Genomic DNA, 22,675 nt, shown 5'->3' with positions numbered 1-22,675 from the left:
ATTGAGTTGAAGTAGCTAATAGGAAAAGTTAAGTTTGAACGCTGAAATAATTATCAGTCAGTCCATTGTGGTAAGACTGTTTATTTCTGCATCTGAAGAACAAAAAAAAAAATCAAAGCAATCCACGTTATTCTAGTACTCTAGAATAGTGGTTGTTTCTCTGCCAAGTGAAGTAGCTCCTTCAGAAATAAACCTCCAAAAGTTTCCAAAACTGTGCACTTCCTCTGCCTTTTCCTTTTCCTTTTCCTTTTCCTTTTTCTTTTTCTTTTTCTTTTCTTTTTCTTTTTCTTTTTCTTTTTCTTTTTCTTTTTCTTTTTCTTTTTCTTTTTCTTTTTCTTTTTCTTTTTCTTTTTCTTTTTCTTTTTTTCCAGCTGTGCTTACTGTAGGTGGGCTCTAAGCGTGACGGCTCCCTCTATGCTGGGCATGAGCCCTGGCCAAGCATCACACATCCCTCATCAGAGAGCTCAAGTACCTTTACAGGATGCCAGCTGTTTCTCTCTGCAGTGAGATTGTGACCCACAGCAGTGGGCTGCAATTACCAGTGGTGTGAATGGTTTTGCAGTGGGATCATTCTTGCTGACCAGTTCCTATGTCTTTTATTTTGGAATAGTGACATAGCTGGGTCCATACTTGTACTAGAGACTAAAATGAACTTTTCCCACCTCCTCCTCCTCCATCTGAAGTATGTCTCTTTTATGTTGAAATACATAATGTTTAAAGTATATTTAAATGATGTTAGGAGTTACTACTGGGGTCACTGAGATGATTTAAACTACAGCCCTGCCCGGTATCCATTCTCCTTGCAGAAGCTACTGTAGAGCAGAAAAATCAGGAATAAATGTGTTGACGTTCATTGTCTGGCATCTTAGCACATTTTTGCCTTTATCAGCAGCTAAAATAACAGGCTGACAAGTATGTGTGTGTGCCTCATGCAGACACATGCTGCTGACTCTGCTCCTGGGGTGGTAACTTCTAGCAGAAGAACTGGGCTGACAGCATGGGGGAAGGGAAGATCTTAAAGCTCAGTAGCTATTTGTTTCAGTGTGTGTGAACCACTATTCTCTGAAAGGGAAGAAAAAGAGAAACCTTTCCTGGTGAAAGACCTTACTTGGCAGCAGAATCAGAGCATGGCAATTTTCCGAAGTCATAACAAAACTATTATCACACAGCATCTGTTATTTGTACTAGGCAGAACATGGTCAACCTAATAATTTTAATAATTTATGCTCTTACAACTTTGCGGTGTCTTGTTTGATTTCAACAGAGACTGAAACAGGTGAAATCTGGGGCATTAGTTGTATGGTGCAGCTCTTTTGCTTGGAAGGGTATTCCTGCCCTTGAATAAATAGACTAAATGAACTTCAGCCATAGCACCTGCTAGCACGGCCAGGAGGAAGCGTAGGTACTGCGGAGGAGTTTGGGAGTAAACAGGCACCAGTGCCTAAACCAGAATTCTTTTTGTGTTTTACTGCTAACACTCTAGATTTCTGATCATAGCTTTTACATCTTTGTTGAGGAAAATGTAGACAGTCTTTGTGCAGAACAACACCTCAATCTCCAAAGTACCATGAAAGGTTTCTGCAGTTTGTTTCCCTTTCTGGTTTATGTATAGCACAGTATCAATACTTCATTGACCTGTAGTGTTTCTGTCTGTCAAAATGAAAATTAAAAAAAAAGATGCCAATGCTTCTAGATACAGAAATTTAAAAAGCCAGTGAAAAGAATGTTACCAATTTATGCATGTGGCCTTTTCAACAGAGAAGAGTATGCGTGTTATTGTTCAACATCAAACACCTTCTTCAAGGTTAGTGGTAGCCATGCAGGGCCAAGCTCATTTGATCATCCTGTGAGGAAGAGGCAACTTGATCACTGTAGATCTGACTCAGTGCTAAGCTCAGTATTTCTTTCTTTTCTTTGTAAAACCTCAACTCCTGCCCAGCTTTCCTGGCTTCCTCCAGTTCTCTAAGCGCCACTTGCAGCTCTTGAGAAATAATTCCCGGAGATTCTTGCTCCTTCATAATCCAGTCCAAGGCCATGTGACTTCTCATCCTTTCATCTAAGGAATGCTGGGAGTAGTAGGAAATTACTTCCTATTATTCAGGAAAGTGACACAAGATGTGGATGTTAGTAACAACACTTTTTTTGCCTTGTTTTGTATTTTACTAAACAGCTGTTGGCAGAACCATTCAGCTCTGGGCAAAAATTACAGCACAACCCTTCCATAACATTTTGTATGTCTTTCAAATACTGCCCACTGAAAGGGAATAAAATGCCCATCAGATATTGAATTGCTTTATAAGAGGTTTAAAAAGTTAAGCTATAATTAAACATATCTTCTGCATATGAGGACTTCTCTTGAAGAGAAGCAGTAATTTAAATGCTGAAAGTGATTTTCTTCCATTTGAACAACTCGGAATGCATAAATTATCTGCAGAATGTAATACGGTACATAGCCTAATTTAAGAAGTTAAAAATATCTTCAAGTTGTTCAGCCTAGTACATTTCCAAATGTTTTCACAAAACTGGAAGACAAAAATGCTGTAGTTACAGTTTTTCTCAAGTTAATTTTCTGCTTGTTTCTTGATAGACAGAACTGAGTAATAGTCTGGGCCTCCTGCAATGATGGCAAGAGATAAATGCAGAAAACATAAATCTATTTCAAAACTTAACTTTAGCCAATATCCAGTATAAATTAAAATAAAGGAAGACCAAATTCATTCAGGACTTCAAAAAAATTCTTTGAATATTTTAACCCCAGGCAGTTAACCACTCACTCGCACAGCCAGGTTTTTGATGTGGTGTCGTACCTGCCGGGAGCACTTTGTTTCACGTAGGGCTTTAAGGCTACCATTCCAATGCAAAAGCTGAAAGATGATCATCAGCTCCTGAAAAATCAGAGCATGCTGGTTACTGATTGAAATCTTCAAAAACCACACCTTTGCTCTTAAAAGAAAAAGAATAGAGCAGATCTGGTGTTTAAAGGTGATGACATAAAGAAACAAAATTGATCCTAATCACATTAAGTAGTATAATGAAAGGCATATGGACAGCCAGTTGGAAGCTAGTATTTCCCCTTTCAAAGCAAATAAAAAATGCATGAGTACTGAATAATATTCATATTCTCAATAATACAGGTTTAAGACTGATTTGTAAAGAAGCCTTTATTTGCCATTAAGTGACCATCACAACCTTGTCTGTAGTCCCAGTGATGGGGCATTCAGAGCTTTTTGACAATCCAACACTAATGTCCAAAACACTTGCAAACTTCTGGTGACCAGGCTGAATATTTTTTTGTTTTTTCTGCACATAGCTAGTATGGCAGATTTTAAATTACTTGCTTTCTATCCTTCACTGAGAAATGTGTAGCACAAAAAATTGAGTTTGGTCCACTAGCAATGATATCTGAAATTAATCTGAAATCCTTGCTCCAAATCATTATTATATCAGTTTTAATAATCTCAAAACTTTGAATTGCATAGGGCAAGAATCACAAAAAGAATGTCATCATCTAAGTTATGTATCTATCTTTACACATACACAAAAATGGATCCACATATGGCTGGCTGCTATCTAACAGACAAATCCTGTAATAGGATGTTAGTGTCAGGGCAGACCTCCAGTGGCCATAAACAAAATTGTTACCAATTATCAATGTATTTGGTTTTATTTAAATACAACTGAAGCAGTCTAGTTACCCTCTCTAAGTATTTAGGACTTTTGTGGAACACAACATGATCAATTGTTTCAACTGAAATGTGGTTGTTGCATTTTAATGGGTCAACAGGTACCTTTAGATGATTCTGTGCGTATTTGCACTGAATTAGATCCTTGTCTATCCAGACATTACTACATTTGGAATACTTCCGAGTGCAGCCTGGATGGAAATGTTTTTCCTCATCCTGCAACATTTTGGACTTTAGACTTTTCCTGTTCTAAAATGGGAGTGTTTCTAAAATCATCCTGTTTGCATGATGCCAAGGTCCCGTGGAAGGTTTTGGATGGATGGTAATGGCAAGTGGAGAGAGCTAGAGGGGAGATGCATATACCCTCTGGAGCTGCATATATCTGTGCTAATCCAGACTGCTACTTAGTCAGGCCCTGTTAAATCCATGCTTGCCCAACTATTAAGGTATAGAGTTGGTGTCTGAGTGTCAGAGTACCCAAAAGTTTTACTCTTTTAATTGAAGAGAGCGAGAGAGAAAAAGATAAAGACTAATTCAGTAGGCCACAGGGATTTTTGTAGTCAGCGATGCAGTTCAAACCCTTGCTACACACTGGGCAGAATAAAGACTGAATCTTAGTCTCTCTTATCTCAGGACAATTTGCTGTTCTTTCTCCAAAAACGTTGGCCTACAGCTGTTTTCTTGCATCTAGCTTGTTAATATTGAGTGAATTGGGAATCTTCTGACAAAGCGGAGGTCAGAGGGGTTCTCTGAGAAATCTGAGAAAATGTTCTATATTACATTGCATACAAAACATAGACCTTTATTCGTATTGTAAGAACTAGTTTGCTTGTCTAGGTGTTCAATCAGATTCTTCAGTTCCAATTCTTTTCATGAACGTTTAGCTAGTAAACTTTGTCATCAGCTTGGCTGCCTTACTCTTTTCAATTTGTGAAGGAGACTATATGTGCAATATAATGAATTCTATCTCCATTTTAGATGGCAATATTTAGGACATAGAGCAAGTGGCCTGCTAAAGAGAGTAAGAACTTGCACTAAGTAATTCTGTCTGCTGCCTGGAATGTGAGATTCCACAATGTGCTTACTAGCTCTAACAGATAGTACAGTCCTTTCACGTGGTATGTATACAGCAGTACTCTATTCATAGTAAGTATCATAATTAGATTGATGGATGAAACAAGGATGAGGTGTCCCCATAAGAGCTTCCTTTTACTACAGGTAAAGATTTTGTACCAGAAATGCTATGACTGAAGTATGTACTAACCCAAGATCTGACCTAACTATCTACCCCTTGTTGTATACATCTTAGCTTTTTCCTTTCCTCCACATCAAAAAGCCCAAAACTACACACAAACCCAAAGCAAAAGCTCCCCAAACCATGGAGTGACTCATCTGTAACAAGTGAAGGAAACCCAAAGGATGTGCTACATGACTGGAGGCTTCAAGCTAAGGAGTGTGATAGGTTTTTTTCGGGCTTCAAAAGCAATGTTGTCTCATGCTGCATTCCTTTGCATTTGATTCTTGATCATTCACTGTTTGTAAAAGAAATCAGTAACCATTGTGTTTATTTTTAAATTAAATGCTCTAATATTTGCATTTCAAAAGACAGATAATAATATATAGCTTATCACAGGGAAAATTGCAAAATGCTGTGTATAAATAATTCCCGCACTCCCCTTTCAATGCCTCTTGGATTATGAAGTGGGAAATCACAATGCTATGCTTTTTAGTTAACATTTAGCCTGGCAATTGCTCTCTTTGTCATTTTCAATGTTTCCTTTTGCTCCTGCAACAGCACATGGGCTGGACCCTGAAACGGATGAAAATTGTCTTGAAAACTCAGTAATTTGGGGAAAGTAGTGTAAACTCCATCAGTGCCTGTTCTAATTTTCCCGTGTGTGAAAACCTATTATGTTAGTTCTCATTTACTATTGGCTTTTAACAGGTCTTCAGTAGATATCAATCTTTCCCCTTGGGAAGGCTTCTCACTCATTTGTAATGGTAGTACTTCAGGCATTCTGGGCCAGCTGCTAAGTCCTCTTCATTTGCTTGTCAAGGCGAGGAGGAAAGATCTTTAAGTTTTAATTGGGATGTTTTAGTTAACGGATGGATTTGCAGACATGTTTTCTTTCACAGATCTCTCTGCTTACAGGTTAAAGAGTCTTACTCTGTTAAATGTTTCTGCATTTTGAGAGTGTTCTTTCTCAGTGCCTGATTTTAACAATTTTGGTTTCTTCCCATGGATGAAGTGCAGCTTGGGCTCAAGAAAACAAGGTGAGATCAGACAGCGAAAGGACAAAACCTGGGCCATGGCTGCAATGCTAAAAGTTTGTCATTGCCAGTACAGTATAATTATTTACGGTACTGAATAAATGTGGCAACTTCTTCACTGATGCCATCATCCCTATCTCTTCTTTTAGTCTGTTAGACATATGCCGCTGCATCAGGTACAACTCACAACTCGGCCAAAAGGCCCAGCTCTGGAAACATGCAGTTCAAAATGGGCACGCCCTAGGAATATACAGATTACATTACCGAAGTTGCTTCTCCTTTCCACTCATTTGATACTTACGTATGGCCATGTGCTGCTTGCACCAGTAAGGTGAAGCAGAATGCTCCCAATAACATAACACCCACTTCCAGTTAACTTCTGTTATTCATTAACAAAAACCAAAACCCTATGCTATACTGCAGGCAATTTGAGATTTATATGACATCACTCCAATTCACACTTCATCAAATGGAAGAAAAGCAAACTGACTCAGAAATATGTGGATCTATTTTGGTACCTATATGAAAAAACTGTTTATGGATGAAGGTTTTAAATATGACTTGGTTATTTAGAAAGCTATAAACAAACAGCTGTCTGGAGATTTCATTAGTGCCTCAATATATCAGTTGCCTGAAGGGATGACTTAAACTTCTTTCAATCGGAGTGAAATTGTTAAAAGGCCCTGACAGAGAGCCAGAGGTGGTCACCATCCTGCCGAGATGACCTGCGTTGTAAGAAGAATATTCGTCCTTAAACATGTTCTATTTGACACCGTGTGGCAATTCATACACCCATGTTTGGTACTGTGTTTTAGAATTTCTTTGAAATACCAGAACAGGAAGTCATACTCTCTTTAGGATGTACCAGTCCAGTTTAGGGTTATTATCCTCAGTATTTTCTTCAGTAATGTAGATTTAGCTTGATATTTTTTGTTATGAATTGGAATCAAAGAGGCAAATCTATTTTATCAAATGGTCATTTAAGCGCAGCACTGTGGAGAGCATGTTTGAGCAGGTGTAAGTAGCCAGGAGGGAAAGTAGCTGTTACCAGTTTTCTAACATTGTGATTACACAGTGTTACCATTTTACTTATTATTATAGTGGAGTTGAGAAGTTAGCCTTTCATCACTCAGTTATGATCTTAATCCAATCTTCTCTCATTCTGCATCATCACAGCATCCTCACTGCTTACTTCAAATGCCACAATTTCTGTTAGACTTTAATCATGAAAATAAGTTACTTCATTCAAAGGTGAATAAAGCAGAAGCTTTATTTCTTATACCTGAAATTCCAGCATTGTCTTTCCAATGTTTGACTCCAGCATGTAGTGATAGGCTCCAATACTAGTGCTTGGGTCATCAGCATCCTTTAAGTTACCCTTAGGGAAGAGACGAGACAATGCAATTAGAATGGAAGTGGCTGGTTTATGATGTGTAGTATTTCTTACGGTTATGAACATGTTCTAGTACTGCAAACCGGAGTCATTTTTAATGCTCCTCTCTCTCTTTCTTTCCCTAGCAAAGAGTTTGAGAGTCTGTTCTGGCAGTCACAGTTACCTTGGCAGTTACTCATTTTACCAACCTTTTGTGTACCATCTGATTACTGTGAATTGGCTATGACAACCGGTACACTTTGGTTTCTTTATCCTTAAGTATTGATCCATCTAGCCTTAAACTTGGTGGTGCCTTAGGATGTTTGCCAGTCTTCCTAGAGTGATGGAAAATGAGAATGCTAAGTTGCTAATGAGTTGTTGATTACTGGGAAGGAGGGAAGGAGTTATAGGATAAACTAAAAATACTTTAATCTCTTAATTTTTGCATTTCAGTAAGCACTAAGCAGTCTAGAGCCTTGCTTGAGTCTCTTAGCTGGCCCCCATGCGGATCCTACTGACATATTTGTAGCTGTTTTGTCTGATATACCCTTCACCTTATGCTCTAAGTGCTCTCTTTTCTATCTAGCCATATTTTTCAACTTACTTTCTCAACTTCACTAGATGAGTCAGTGAATTGAGAGAGGCATTTCTAACTTGGTGTTTGCTATGACTCAGATATGCTCTGAAGCATCTCAGCACTGGCATACACTGGAAATAAAAGACCTTCTTTCACCCGTTCCAGCAAAAGAGGAGGCGAAGTAGAAAGAAAGTATGATCCCAGCAATGATTTTTCAAAAATGATGGGGCAGGAGGAGGTCTCTGGTCAGCCTCCAGAAAATATTTGGTAGTGCAGAGCTTGTAGAATGATTTGAGGTATTCCCCCACCTCCCCCCGCAAAAAAAAAAAAAAAAAAAAGACATACAATTACAGGAGAAAAGGGGCAATTTGGGATTTCCAATTTCTCTCCAAAAGAAAAATTATGGAGGCAATGTATCTGATCATTCTGGAGTTCTAACAAAAGTTTCTGCCAGTTGTAAAGACAGGAAGAAAGTATGAGATTGTGGAAGGAGTGCAGAGGAAGAAAGAAAGGGAAAGACTGTTTTTAATCTGTCAAGACCTGTTTATACCTTCCTCAGTCCAAAAAAGAAAAAAAAAGAAAAAAATCTCCCCTTATTTTTACAGCTCTAACTTAAATTGACTGTAATGGGACTACAATGATTGACTGGAATTTTGAAGCTGTAATTAGCTTTTCTTATGAATCAGACCAACATCCCCACTGTGCGCTTCTGAATTCAACTGAGAGTGATTGATGGCTCAGAAGTATAAAATGTTTTTATGTTAATGCCCTGCTGCTCTTTAGCTGATCTTCAGTATCCCCCTGCTCTAATGATAGAAAGGCTATCTCCCACCTTCAGGCTTTACTAACCTCTGCAATACTGTTGCTCTTCCATCTAAACTCTTAAGTATAATTATTTGAGATGTATCTCCAAAAAAGCCCCTTCAGTTAAATCAGTTCTGTCTAGTTGCAGGCTTATCGCCACAGTGCCTAAATGCTGACTGTGCAGGTTTTGAGTCTCATAAAGTACATCTATGGTAATGAGTACATTTCATAAAGTGCATCTGTGGCTGTCTTGATGAAGTGTGATGACATGCTCCAGAACTTTGTGTTTGCTTTTTCAGTAGAATCCCCAAACTGCATGAACTAGCCAGTGTAACAGGGGGCTGAATTTCACTTAAATTCATTGCCTCCCCTCCCTATTTTGGGGGGAACCTAGAAAAGAAACACAAGACAATTTTGAACAAATTCCTCTGCATAACCCTAGGTGTTCAATGGCAACTTCACAAAGTTGAACAGATTTCTACCCAATATGGTTCTGCTAGTAAATTTATAGCTTTTGAATGCTGTAGCATTAACACACTGCTGCTGAAATATTTATGTTAGCTTTTAAATATCCCTGAGGAAATCCGACCAGAACTCTGCAATGTGTATACCCTTTTACCTCAAAAATTTCCATAAAAAATGATAAATTACTTGAATCAAAACTCCCTTTAAATTTCACACACAAATAAATCATACTCTATTTTTCTTAACTTTTATGGATTTTTTCCCCCCTCTAAAATGTATAAAATTCACAGTGCTGGAAAAGAAAACCCGTATTTCATCCACAGAACAGATATAGACCAGACCTCCTTACGCTATTCTGTTTCTACTTCCTCCTTCTCAATATATCTTATGAAGGAGTACAAAGCTTTGTACTTGAAAGATGAACACTACAGATCATCTCACAAAATACAAGGAAGTAGTAATATTTCTAAACTACCTAAAATGCATTCCACACTTATCAGAACTCCTTCAAGTAGTTCTGCAAATATGAGGAACTCAATTAAGCCTTCCTCAGTCTGTGACATACGCCTTTTAGTGAATTAGCACTTCCATTTATAAGGATTACTTACGCTATAAGATGCTATTTGTCACATAGTACTGTTCAGAACTATAAATATTTTATCTGGTTATTAACTTCAGAGAAAACAAATCTAAGCAACTTTTAAGGACTAACACATCCTTGTGGAACTGTCGTAATTACCACAGTTTTAAGCATAAAATTGGTTTGCACAAACTTTACTAGAACAATGGTGAAAAAACACTAAAACCTTGAGTTTTGCTTGTCATCTGGAGGAAAATCTACTAGCTCTGGACAAGCAGAATTTTACAAGGCTATATTAATGGGTATTAGCATAAATAGAATCATAACTCTAAAGCTATTGGGTAATGATAAATATGTAATTGTTTCCCAAGTAGTTTTTGCTTATGTATGGTAAGCTAAGGAGAAAAAAATTTGACTGCCAAGAAATATAAGGCATTCAGATATACATCTTGCTCTGAAATGGCAGTTCAATATATTTTAAAACTAGAATTTATGAAAACTGAAGACTTAGACCCAGTTTTAAAGGCTGAGAAGGAACTCCAATCCCATTCACTCAACTGCGATTGAAGACTATTGAAGATTAACTTGTTACCTAGACATGGAATAATCATTTTCAGTTTATGCAAGGCTAATCTACTTGGGAAATACAGGCAGGCTGTAATCATACCAGAATTTAATATTTTACATTTTTATTTGAATAAGCTACATGTAGTTCATGCTGTAAGAGTCATTGGCATTTGGAGTGTGGCCATTTCTGAAGTGGCAAATTGTATCTGAGAAGATTGCACACCAGCTTAAAAAGTTTCTCAAAATTTCCCCAAATGTTATGTAAGAAACTTAAAAATAAAAATGTGTATACTACATTATCCTCCCCTCTCCCCCAAACCTCAAATCCAGGGAAATAGAGAAGTTTTGCTAACTCCTCAGCTGACATAGTGTAAGATTTGTCTCCATATTCCTCAGGATCAAGTTCCTCCTATTTCCTTTACTTCCCTGATTCTGATGGTACAACAATGTACATGTAAACTAGTTATCGCCAGTTTCAGAGATGCTTCAGAGTTTTGATTTTCTCATATAAAGTGTTGGTTCAGACCTTTGGAGTAATTGAGCTGAACTGATCTTCATTGCACATGGGCCATGCACACTGCACCAATGGACAGCAAGTGCGGATTGCAAGAGTCAGTTTTGTGAGTTGTGTCCAACTCACTGGTGTTATTTAATGATAAAGGTTCTCTCCTATTAATTTCATTTCCAAAGTCAGTATCTTATTATGGATTGAAGCCTTAGAGAAATGTAGGGATAAATTAAAGATCTGGAACAGTGCACTGTACCGTGACCCCAGAGGCTTTCACTGTTTTTCAGTAATACCCTGAAATTAGCTATGTCAGTTCTACAGAGATTTAGCTCTTTGGACAGGTGTAAATCCAGCGCATTTCAATGTGTATAAATTACTCTGCAAGTATACAAATAAACAACTCAGCTGAAGTAAATGAAGATAACTATCTTGGCTCAGAGTCATTTAGACACAGATTACTGGGGTTTGAGAAGGTATTTCAGAGAATTCAGGGCTCTGTTTTTGCCTGCAAAGTGCACATACTTATGTTCACATGACTTCCCCCCCGCCCCAGTTCTTTTAAACTGAGATCACCCCATATACTAGAGAAGCCAGCAAACTCTGAGTTAATTGTACTACCAGTGAAGATACAGTTGCATAGGCTCTAATAATCCCATCAATGGAGTTTATTCATAATCTGCAATCTTGTACTGATACCAAACTCTCTAAGTGATGTTTTGCACTTACGCTGGTTGAGGAAACAGCCTCCCGAACACTTTCCATGATGAATTCCTTTGTGATCCTGCGACAAGGCAATTCATTGAAGAGAGAATTGATCAAAGCCACTTTTGCAGCATCTCGCCTTGCTTCTGCTCTGCTTAAGCAGCTCTGAAAAAGCACAGAAAAATTTCACGTCTCAGGTAAGGTCTGTATTTCCCACTGCATTTCTCAGATATGTTTTTTGCTTCTCAGTACGAGAAAGGCAAAATACAGTTTTTTTTCAAAAAAGATTATATTAATTAGTTTCCTCACAAATTCTGACTTCTCAGAGCCAAATATTTTTAGTGAGAAATAGCTTTACCCCAAAGTTTCACAAAAATTATTGTTTTAATTAAAAATTCATCTACTTTGTCAAAATTCTGTGACTTTGACATTTTAATTGAATTTTTAAATAGTTACTGCAAGTATTAATTCACTGCTTAGCACATGTTCAGGCAGAAGCCAAGTTTGGAGAGAATTGTTTCCAAAAAGTCTTTTGATGAAAATGTCTTAGATGTTTTTCTTTCTTTAATTTTCTTCAGAAAACAGATCTGTTTTGAGCTCTGCAAAACAGAATGACACTTTTGAATTTCTTGCTCATGTGGTCCCTTGTTTCTTTTAAACCAAATATACTACGTAAAGGATTTTGAGGAATATCTGAAGGGCTCTGACTAGTGGAAAAGGACAACTTAACTTGAAACAAAACTGGCACCCGTTGTTGTCCACCCTGCCTTTGCTGCATAGCTGCTCAAGCTGCTTGTCAGCAGACCTACCATGGTTTACAGGGTGCTACTTGCTAGTTTAATCTTATCTTTTAGAATTCCACTTTGTGTTAGTTTCCTTTGGGTTTGTAATAGGGTGTGCAAGTGTCTTAGCTCTTTCGACCAGCAAACAGTGCATTTCTAATTTTAATAACGTGGGAATTTGTTAATTTAATTGGCACTGGGCATTCTTAGACTTGATCTCTGTGGGGTGACCTGGACAAAAAGCCATGCTGCTAGTCTTACAGAGTCTTAAGGCCAGAAAGCATCCCCACCTCATCTCGCCTGCCCCGCTGCACTACATGTGTCGTCAGGACTCACCCATGTACCGCACATCAAGCCCAAGGATCTTAATTATATCAAAGCATTTACAAGACTAAATTGTATACCACAGGCAGTGAAAAGTAGAGACCAAAGCACCGACAATGCCTGAGGCATCAGCAAGCAACTACGAGGAATAGATTACGTGAATTAAATCCATATGACCCTAGCGCATGAATTGCATCCGAGGCTTTCAGGCAGACTTTAAAATGCCTTGAAAGATTTATGCCAATCTGACCACAGGGTGAAATTCTTTTCCACTCTCAAACCTGGCAAACAGTATGGACCTGCACATGCCAGTAAGACACATCCCCCAGGCAACAGAGTGCAGGTTGTCTGCGCTACTTTAGGTTGCTGCTGTATCCGAGCTGGTGCATCAGTCCCAGTGATGACCATTCTCTGATGTTACAGTGAAAAGAAGTCACTCTCCTATGCTCCTTTTTCTGCTCTTCCAGCTGCTGCCTCTCTACCCCACCATCTGCACTTATAGACAATAATTTATTGGGAATGGGGTGAGAAAAATATTATATTTTAATGTAATAATAATAGCAATAAATTCCTAGCCTTTCTAAACAACCAGCTGACATTTGATTTCAGTTGTTTTAATACAGAGCTTGAAGCAGATGAATCTATTAAGTTGATGCATCACTGTATTCCTCTCATAAGCTATGAAGAGGGTGAAAGAGTAGGGGCACTCGGGACCAGCAAATACTGCCATGGTTATCAAAACCAAAACTATCTTTGCAGAGACATGCTGAATAACTTTTTGTAAGAAGCTGATGAAAGCAGTCTTTTAAAAATTCCCAAGCACAGTTTAAATGCCAAACAACAGTGAATAACACTTACACACTTTTACAGACTTGTACACAATTACATTTAGGTGTAATTTTCTTCATAGCTATGAAATTGTGCCTTACTAGAGGACTTTGTCTTACTTAAACTTAGATGTTATATGGATAGATCTCTTAACTATCCATTTTCATTTGTTATTCTTGTTACGATACACTATTCTTTTTTGTTCAAGTACAGCAGTCCGCATAGTTTCTTTTATCAATTGTCCTTTTTTCTCTCCTCCAGGCCTTAAGGAATCCAGTATCCGACACAGTCACTTTAACTCAACTGGATTGTTTCTTTTCACTTTAATAAGAAGTGTAAGTAATACCATTGTGTTACTACTGGGAGACTTCTAATTATGATGTGTAACTGGTTTCTGTGAAGCAAAAGAGTTACTTGTTTTAAATGCAACGAAAATGGATATGTAGTTCTGTGAAACCAGTGACAAGGGTGTTTTAAATGCTTATCTTTTAATTGGTTAGATTTTCTTTGTCATTTTAAAGATGACCACTTTGCTCGCCCTTTTAAAATGCCATTTTTAGCAAGTTTATTTGAAGAAATGTCCTTTTTAAAAGGAAGATGAGTTTAAGGTTTTTTTATTTGTTTCAGTTTTGCTAAATAAATATAATGCTTCTCTCAAGCTGGCATCTCAGTAAATGTATAGAATATCTAACCCTTTTATATCCATTTCAAACTGCCCAGGTCAAATGTTTTGTCATTGTGTATTTTTCTTTTATTACGTTTAAACATTCTCTTGCAGGCAGTCTGTGATTCTGTTTCTAAAATTCTGAGAACAGAACTCAGACTTATGTGCTTTCAATAATAAATGTTATAATAAAAACCAATCCAAATAATTTGGATTTAAACCATCTTTGTGAAGATGAAATCTAGTAAAAATGACAGATAAAAGAAAACTATTCATTTTTAAGTAAGACCAGCAAAGCAGCAGATCAAAGTGTCTGCATATATTTATAAGGAAATGGCAACCTTTTCGAGATCAAGAGATTTACAAATCTGGAAGAGAAGAATTCTTAACATTTACTAAATGTAACAGGAGATACAAATACTTAACCAAAAATGGAGATTGCAATTTAAAATGATGACATGTGACTTTCCTCCGCTTTTTTTTCCCTTTAATTTAAACTTTTTCTCAGTCCTGAAAGGATGAAACTGATTAGAGCTCATTTGAGCTGGGGAATAAAAGGGTAAGAATCATAGTGTAGTTTCTCAGAGGGCAAAGGTTTCAGCAGAGGCTCTTTGGCTCAGGTATTACAAAGAGGTCTTGAATTATCCAAAGCTGAAGCTATATTGGCTCTCGTAATAACTCGTTGTACCAACTAGCTAGGCTAGCAGACAGGCCTCCAAGAAAAGTGAGGGATCTGTTGTGATGACACGCTGTAACACGTATCAAAAGGTAAATACTGGTAGTCATATCCACTTTTAACATGATGTCGTTTAGAAATTCAGATGTTTATAGATGGGAGAGGGAGAAAAAAGCCTTGGCCTCAGTGTCCATGAGAGGAAGTGGCATTCACTGGTCCAAGATGGACAGCTTGCAGTGAGCAAGACTTGGAGAAGGAGGTTCATCCCAGCCTTTCTGATGTGTAGAAAACAGCAAAGGTAGGCCTGATCTTAAAGATAACATCTGACTTTGTTCTCAGTAGGTGAAAAACTCCGAAAAGCATGAATGTTTCATTATAGCACATTTCTGTTTGGGTTGTTGCTAGGTATCTGAAATCTCAAGTTTGCTTCTCATGCTCGTGGTGTTGTGAGCATTAAGCTATGGGACAGATTCTCAGTGTAGTAAAATGCACTTGTGCTGAGCATGGTATAATATGTAATGTAAGCAGGTGGCTTAGAGTTCAGATTTGAACTCCTCTGATCCTGCGGCAGCTCTGTGTAGACTGGTTGTCCCTGTGTTATCACAAAGACGTGATAAAACCTGCTTGTTGCATTAAGTCATCCTAAGAACTGAAATCACTTAGAAGGATCAAGGTTATAGAAGGGTCCTTTTAGATGTCCCCCCACTTCTGTTAGGCCCCTGCTAAGGAGATCAAATTATCACGGGCATGATCAGTGGGAAGAGGAAGGTTGGGGGGCCTGTAAAGTGAATTTAAAAGCTAGTTTAAGTTATTCTGGGCCTAGGGCACACTGGCATTGAAGAATAAACTGCATGGAGCAGAGAACTTGAACCAAAACATTAGGTGAAACCTCAGATTTCCACTGCTCAAAGCTGTCCTTTCTACTTCTGCTTTGGTAGTCTTTCTGATGACTCCCTAAGTTTTTAGGAGACAGCTGGCCAACAGTGTCCTCTTAGATGAGAAGTCAGTAAAAGGAGTCCCCTTGTCCTTCATACAGCGACACTGAAGTGAAGGAAGACTCCCTCAACCCTGCTGCTCTCATAAGTAAGTCTGAGATCGAGGGCAGTAGTTGCTGCAGTTCTCCACTTTTACTTTTGCGCACTGGGACCGATAGTTGAGCAACTGTAAGACCACACAAGTATTTCCTGGCACTGTTTATAGCAGCAATGAGAGAAGGGTTCAGAGGCCTCTTTACCTGACCACTGCTGTGAGTCAGCCACTCTAAGAAAACTAACATATCCCGCTGCCCATTTGCAGCACAGGGATTTTAGTTTGGAGCCTACCCTTGGCTTGATTTGTGCTTTGGTTAAGTTATTTGGACAACAAATTATAACAAATATCAAATGTATATTGTTGCACAGTGAGTGTACTGAAAGCCTTGATGAATGCCAGCGTGCTAAGGAGGAAAGAAGCAGCTGTTTTCTGTGGAGAGTAACATTAATAAATTTCATAAGTCATTTCTGGATAGTGTGGTGCGAAGTGAAGGGATTTTCGAGAGTCAGAAGTTAACATTTAATGAGTCTATTGCCATTTTTCCCAAATGTACTAGTTCTGCTCAAACTTGGCGTTAGGTACATTTTGCAGTTAAATATGTTTTGTTTAAAAACAGAGAGTTAGGCTGACCTTCGTGACACATTAAAGACCTTTCACTTCCCAAAGTGATAATAGTCATTTCAAATCTACCCTCTTTTCATTCTTCAGCCTTATAAAAAAGCTTGGAAAACAGACTAAATTTGCAGCATGGCTTACAAAGTCAGTCAATTAATTTGGGGGTTGCTGGATCCCTGCAAACAGATGCTTTAGCAGCCTTAGTTGACTTGAAGTGCCAGGGTAAAACATGAAAGAGCATATCTGTAAAACTAAAAGGGCTAAAGCTTAGGGACATCTGTAGATCAAAGATCAGTGCCTTTCATCACAACTGGAATGACTTTTTAACTAAGCGCATTCCTTGGATAATACAAGTAAAAAGTTGCCTGCAACAGCATATTGCTGAGTAAGCAACCATTTGCCTTCTGCTTCTGTTACATTTCGGAGACATTTTCCAGTATTGACCAAGTAGAATACAATGTAATTAAATCAACCTGGGATAACAGAGGCAAGCTTGGCAAGGTGCATTTTGCAGAACTCTTAGGCTAAAAAGAAGAAAATGGGTCTGGTTCTGCTGTGTACATATTTTGAGGCAACAGAAGCTCTAGTGAGATTCTTCTTGCTTTTACCTGCAAAACTAAATAGTGAATAGTAGACAAATTAATAATTCTGGTAGTTCACTCTCTCACAGTGTTTCTGGCAACTAACCAGACCAGCAATAAATCCAACATTTTAACACCCCGCATATGTATGAAGAGGAATGCAGAACAAGGTAAAACTTTATCTAGGACTACCCTCCCCCAAAAAGGGAAGTCTACAGAAGTTACTCTCTATTCTGTACCATGTATCTTGATTACTGTAATCACAAGCAAGCAAGGGGGACAAAGAAAATCAGACATTTCTTTTGTACAGTGAGACAAGCTTCGTCAAATGAAGGAGGTCAAAGCTTGAAAGACCAGAGAGGGGCCTACTGTTCTGGTATGGGTGAAATAGAGTTTGGCATTATCAGTGCAGACTTCCTCTGTTATAGCTCTTGAGTGAGCTTCTGCTCTGCATCTTTAGCATTTCTTTCTAGCGGGAGTGCATGTGTGTGGGCAGTACCGTCACTGGAACTATATTTTCCATCAGTACTGCTTAGAGCAACTCTGACTGCTTAAACCCTGGGATCCAGACAGCACGTGCCTGAGCTACATCCTGAATCCATGGTCAGGAGAACCCAGGCAGGCGTTAATGCCCCTCATTCCCCTGCCGTGGCTTCTCTGGGAGGGGAGGACACCTGTGGAGCTTAGGAAGGAGCGGCAAAGCGCTTTGGCCAGGTTTACAGTCTAGGTCATCAGGGAAGAAAGACCCACCATGGGCACTTGTTGTGCATTCAGGCTGCTGTGCATTATGCCAGACACGTTGTCATAGGACCGGTCTCAGAGGTAGGCAGTGATGACACCGTTGAACTTTCCCCCCAGAATCTAGCTAGCTTAACTTCTGAGGAAGAAGTGACACTTTTATGAGCAGTGAAATCGCTGATATGAGAGAAGTCCATCCATTAAGTTGCAGTTGTGAGGATTCAGATAGAGCTTTAAATACCATGGGCAACGTTTATTTGATTTCCAAGATTTTCAGAGGAGCTTAGTTGGTCCTTGCTGACTGAAGGCAATACTGATAACATGCACTATACTATTTATGCAATCTATCTGTTCCCCCCACACCTGTATTTGCTCTTTTATACACACACGATAACATCTGGAAACATCTATGGAATTATTCAAACCTGTAAGGCCAGGGGAAGCCTGAGGAGAGAGGGAGAGGGTGCTTGTTGATTTTTAAACAGCTGATTTCTAGCCCTTTGATAGGAAAACACTCAACAAGAATTGAACAGAGTCCTTAAGTCAGCAACATCACACAGGTTGCAAGAAGGAAATGAATGTTTTTTTAATTACTTTTTCAGTCCTGTATGAAGGTAAATCTGAGAAAAGCCTGTAACTTGGATGTGGGGGGAGACAAAGAGTGTTGGAGTCTGATGGAATTACCTTGCTTCTTATTCAATGCCCAGCTTTTTTTCAAAATGCTCTATTGCCGTTCCACCCTCCTATTCTATTTTGAAGTAACATTCCTTTTCTTCACCCAGCTTTGTAGAAAAGAGTAAATCAGTGTCTGTGAGAGTGAAGGCTGGATATCAAAGTAAATAGCCCGTCCTTTGCTGAAGGATATGATTCTTCTGTCTCACTACCATGGTCTTTAAGAATTATTAATTAGGTTATATATGGCTTGGGAATGCTAATAGTATATAACTGACATCCTTCAGACTTAAGGTCACATTAAGCAAGCAGTTTGTTTCTATGTGGGGAGTTTCATCACCTAAAGTCTCCAGAGAAGTTAGTGTTTCATTGTATAGTACAATGTGTGTTTAAAAAAAAGGAAAAAAAACAGAAAAATCACTGTTCTTTCTTTGTTTATGTCTCCTCATAGAAATAACCAACTTTAAAATAACTTTACTAGAAGCAGACAATACTTTAAGTAGACCCCTCATGAAAGCTAAAACCTCCACCAACTTTGCAAGGAAGGTGTTAGGAATTTTTAAAATAAGTATTAATTCATAAATTATTTAAAACAAAATTATATAATGATATTCAGGCCAGCTCATGAACCATGTACTGTTTGTACAGTAAAGTCTTCCTTTACTTATATCTCCCTTGGGAAGAATTTAATTTTATAAATCCAGTTTATTGTGACTTAATGAGTTCCTTAATTCATTGGCCATTGAGAATCACCACCTAAAGTGGCATATGGTTTTCATCTACATCTTCATTGTAGCCCTAGGTAACTTCCCAAAACGACATCCTTAACTGTTGGAAGGTATGCAGTTTCCTCAGAAGCCTTTGCCTTCTCTGAAATATTTCTGCCTCTGTTTTAATCCTTGAGTTCTGTAGTTTAACTGAGATTTAAATTAAGTCTATTAATGTAAGAAGTCCATTATTAGAACTTGGACTCCACCATTTCTTTCAGACCTTGAACCATCTTTGAGTTCATGTCTGTCTTCATCTCAAAACAGGAAAGATATCCTAGTTCAAAAATCCAATTACCAACCATTTCCACTCACTGTGCAGCATTTCAGTGATGTACTGCCAACATTTCAATCAGTCTGCAGAATGATTTCTCCTCTACTTTGAAATATGTGTAATATTTTCAAAGCAAAGAAATTAACAGATCCATAGAACTAGTACTTTCCATTATGCTAATTACTTTCCATCACAATAATCTTCTGAACACCCCAATTCACCTTGCTGATGCTACTTTAGGGTGTTTCTACATCAACAGCAAAGGTAGCAGAGCACTTGGCCTCTAGCCTTTACCTCAAAGGAGTTCATAATGTAGAGAGAGGATCATTTCTTGTGTGTGGTAATTTGTGCAATAAGTCCACTTTGGTGTTGGGATGGTCAGATCTCTGCTACAGCGGTCAGATCTCTGCTTTCACCTTTGAAAAGGTGTGGGGGAGCCAGGAAAGCCAGAAGACACCCCGCCTGTGTTGTGGGGTCTTACTGAAAGAATGCGTCGTCTTTTACAGGTATGGGGATCTTAGAGAAAATAATGCTTTGGTATTGTTGGAGGCAATAGAAAACCAAGTTCCAAACCTTATTTTACTTTCTATATAAACTCTTCAATTTGTGGCAGAGATAGGTGGACAGGTAAGTTTAAAATAAGGCAGAGATGAATATAAGAGATTGTGTCTAAGAGCTCGTATTTGGAACAGTGATACAACCTCAAACTTCCTTAAAAAAAAAAAATTAGAAGGTGTATTTCCTAGCCTCCTGGTTGTGAAGCTGAAAAATGTGACCCTAATGTGACCCTAACACAGAGATTTTTGTTTAACTCGTTGGGAAGCCCAAAACAATCTTTAGGTTAAAGAAGGGTATGCCATCCCAGGCATCTGATTGGGCTGTTTAGTCCTTCCAGCTATAAACTTTGTGTTTAGTTATGAAGGGTTTCTTCACACCACAAGGAATGGGGTAAGGGTGGAATATTCACCCTCAGGGAGGCCAGCTTTCAACAGGGAGTGCAAGTAAGAGATTTGTCTAACCTTAAACACTCCTCCTGTTGCTGCAAGTTTCAGCAGTAACTGAAAATGTAGCTGTCTTTCTAGCTGGAAAAGAAGGGTATATATTTCCAGATTTTCCATTTTTTCCATGAAGAAGTGCAGTGACTGTAGACATAATTTAAATCAATAATTAAAATCTCACAGAGCAAGTGAGAGAAGATAAAGATAACTTGGCAAAAATCAAAATCTCAGTTAAAGGAGTTGCTATGATACAAACTTGTAAAAGGTACCCTGGAAAAAATAAGGATTTTTTAATTCATTTTATTTTTATAAAATGCAACAAGAAATGTTAATAGTATATTTTAGAACAGATTGGATCCAGCTTTTGTTCTGAAAGTATACCACTTTTTACTTCACTAATGCATGTTCCAATTGCATGCAACTTGGATGCTTGTATATTTGTAGTGATAGTATTAATATTGTTGCGTAATTGAGGGAATATTCACTGGGTAAGGTAGTGACCTTTTATTTGATCAATTAGACTTTCATTAGACTTGGAAAAACAGATCAGCTTTTAGTTGCACAGGCCTGTGTGTATTGAAATCCTGCAGACTCAAAGAAGCGCTGAAGTGCTCAAAATCTGGCCCATTTTTTTGCCCCCAGCTATATTACTTAGTCTAATAAAAGATATTACCTTTCCTTATAAAGCACACTCTGATTAATAGTAGCAGAGAAATGCCAGTGAGTACCTAAGCAAATAATAGTTTGATATTTGAATGATCAGCTCAGGGAATTTTTAGCACTTCTATCCTTAGTGAGCTACAAACCTATTGTTCAAATGAATTCATTGCTGTAGATGATCTCACTTGCAAAGATGAAAGCTAGGCTTGACTTGCAACACTTTTCACTGCATTTATAAAGTTAAAGTATTCATCAAATTTCCCTTTGGTATTAAAAGCAAAAACATCTGCTAAAACCATGAGCAGTTTGATGCCTGAGTTCACCAAGAGGGGAGCCAGAAGTTGATCAGATGGGCCTTATATTGGTCCCTTTGTCATAAACGAAAATTATTGCACAGTTTTCCTGGTAAGTCATGGTATGTGACTCTTGGTATTAAGTACCCAGAACAAAAATGGAAGAGAAAATGTTTAAAACACATAAAGGTTTTTTGACTGTGAAGTACCATAAAGTATATCATCTAATATTTACCTGCATGTCTTAAGGCAGAATAAAGATTCAGAGTATATTATTTAAAGCAAGACTTGAGACTTGAACACTTGAGTGTTTGTAGTTTATCTGTATTCTGTTGCTCACCATTATTTAGGGATATTGTAATACCTACAGGTTTTAAACAGTCTGGATACTGAGAGCTTCGATATCTGTAAATTAAGATATTGGTGGTTCATTACTAAGTTGTTCTAATGCTATTCAGTTCATGTCTTTGAGCCATTTTCAATTAGACTCATCTGTGCATTCCTAATATTTCTTCCCTAAAGCATGAACGGAACCAATCTGTTAGCGTAGGTCTGTAGCGGCTCAGCTCAGCAGGGAGAGGGGGCTGCCAAGCCGGCTCACTTTCCGCTGCCTTCCTGCTTCTGGAACGGTGAGGTGGCTCTGAATTGTATTCATGACTGGCTGCAGCAATACAGCTATATGAGAGAAATACCTGATCCAGCACTTTGTAATGCACAGGTTATTCAATTATTTGAAAAGCATTGTTAAAAAAGAAAGTAAAAAAAAAAGAAAGGATCATGTGTGGGGCAAGTGTTGGCAAAATAAGATGAAATATCATACAAAACTGATGGCTTACAAGGCAGTAAAAGAATTTAGCAAGAGAAAAAAGTGTAAAAAAAAAAATTTGTTTTCCTTTCTCACATCGTGCTTTCATGGACCACTTGGGCAAAACTGTCCTGCTTTGGCAGACAGACATCATCACAAGTTTGCAACGCATTTCAGATTCAGGAAATTCTAGGTTGTTTTAAGCAACTCTGTTAACAGTGCTCCTCAAAACAATAGGAAAAGTAGACCCAAAATGTTCAGAAGACTCTGTGAAGACCTGCAAGGAAAAGCTCTGAAAAGTAATCTTTTCTTTACATTTCTTTAAGTAACAAGCATTATTAATTTAGTTTCTTTCAAAGTAGTTTACCGCCATTGCAGTTTGAAATTAGGCTATATATGATGTTCTTATGTGTTGCTAAAGTGTTATTTTCAGTCTT

At 38.1% G+C, this 22,675-nt stretch overlaps 1 protein-coding gene and 1 long non-coding RNA gene across 5 annotated transcripts in view; one reads left to right on the top strand and one right to left on the bottom strand.

Moving 5' to 3' along the window:
- Nucleotides 1-65: 65 nt before the first annotated feature.
- Nucleotides 66-22,675, bottom strand: part of LOC112980259 (protein limb expression 1) — a 38,331-nt gene continuing 15,721 nt past the window's right edge. The window contains exons 3-6 of the mRNA XM_026094975.2: nucleotides 11,554-11,694; nucleotides 7,237-7,332; nucleotides 2,808-2,885; nucleotides 66-2,090 (exon numbers count right to left, since the gene is read on the bottom strand). Of these exons, the coding sequence (XP_025950760.1) occupies nucleotides 1,806-2,090; nucleotides 2,808-2,885; nucleotides 7,237-7,332; nucleotides 11,554-11,694 (600 nt within the window). The 3' untranslated portion in view covers nucleotides 66-1,805. The remainder of the gene's footprint in view (nucleotides 2,091-2,807; nucleotides 2,886-7,236; nucleotides 7,333-11,553; nucleotides 11,695-22,675) is intronic.
- The window catches only part of LOC135324411 (uncharacterized), a 32,314-nt gene continuing 21,293 nt past the window's right edge, over nucleotides 11,655-22,675 (top strand). For 3 of the 4 annotated variants that reach the window (XR_010385793.1, XR_010385791.1, XR_010385790.1), the window contains exons 1-3: nucleotides 11,655-11,726; nucleotides 13,725-13,798; nucleotides 14,941-15,101. This is a non-coding gene — a long non-coding RNA (uncharacterized LOC135324411). Of the gene's footprint in view, nucleotides 11,732-13,724; nucleotides 13,799-14,940; nucleotides 15,102-22,675 lie in introns of all 4 variants that reach the window. The other variant, XR_010385792.1, reaches the window with a different exon arrangement.

The sequence above is a fragment of the Dromaius novaehollandiae genome, chromosome W, assembly GCF_036370855.1.
Source record: "Dromaius novaehollandiae isolate bDroNov1 chromosome W, bDroNov1.hap1, whole genome shotgun sequence".
Lineage (NCBI taxonomy): Eukaryota > Metazoa > Chordata > Aves > Casuariiformes > Dromaiidae > Dromaius > Dromaius novaehollandiae.
The sequence above is the reverse complement of the archived record's forward strand: the minus strand, read 5'-3'. Positions and strand labels throughout refer to the sequence as shown.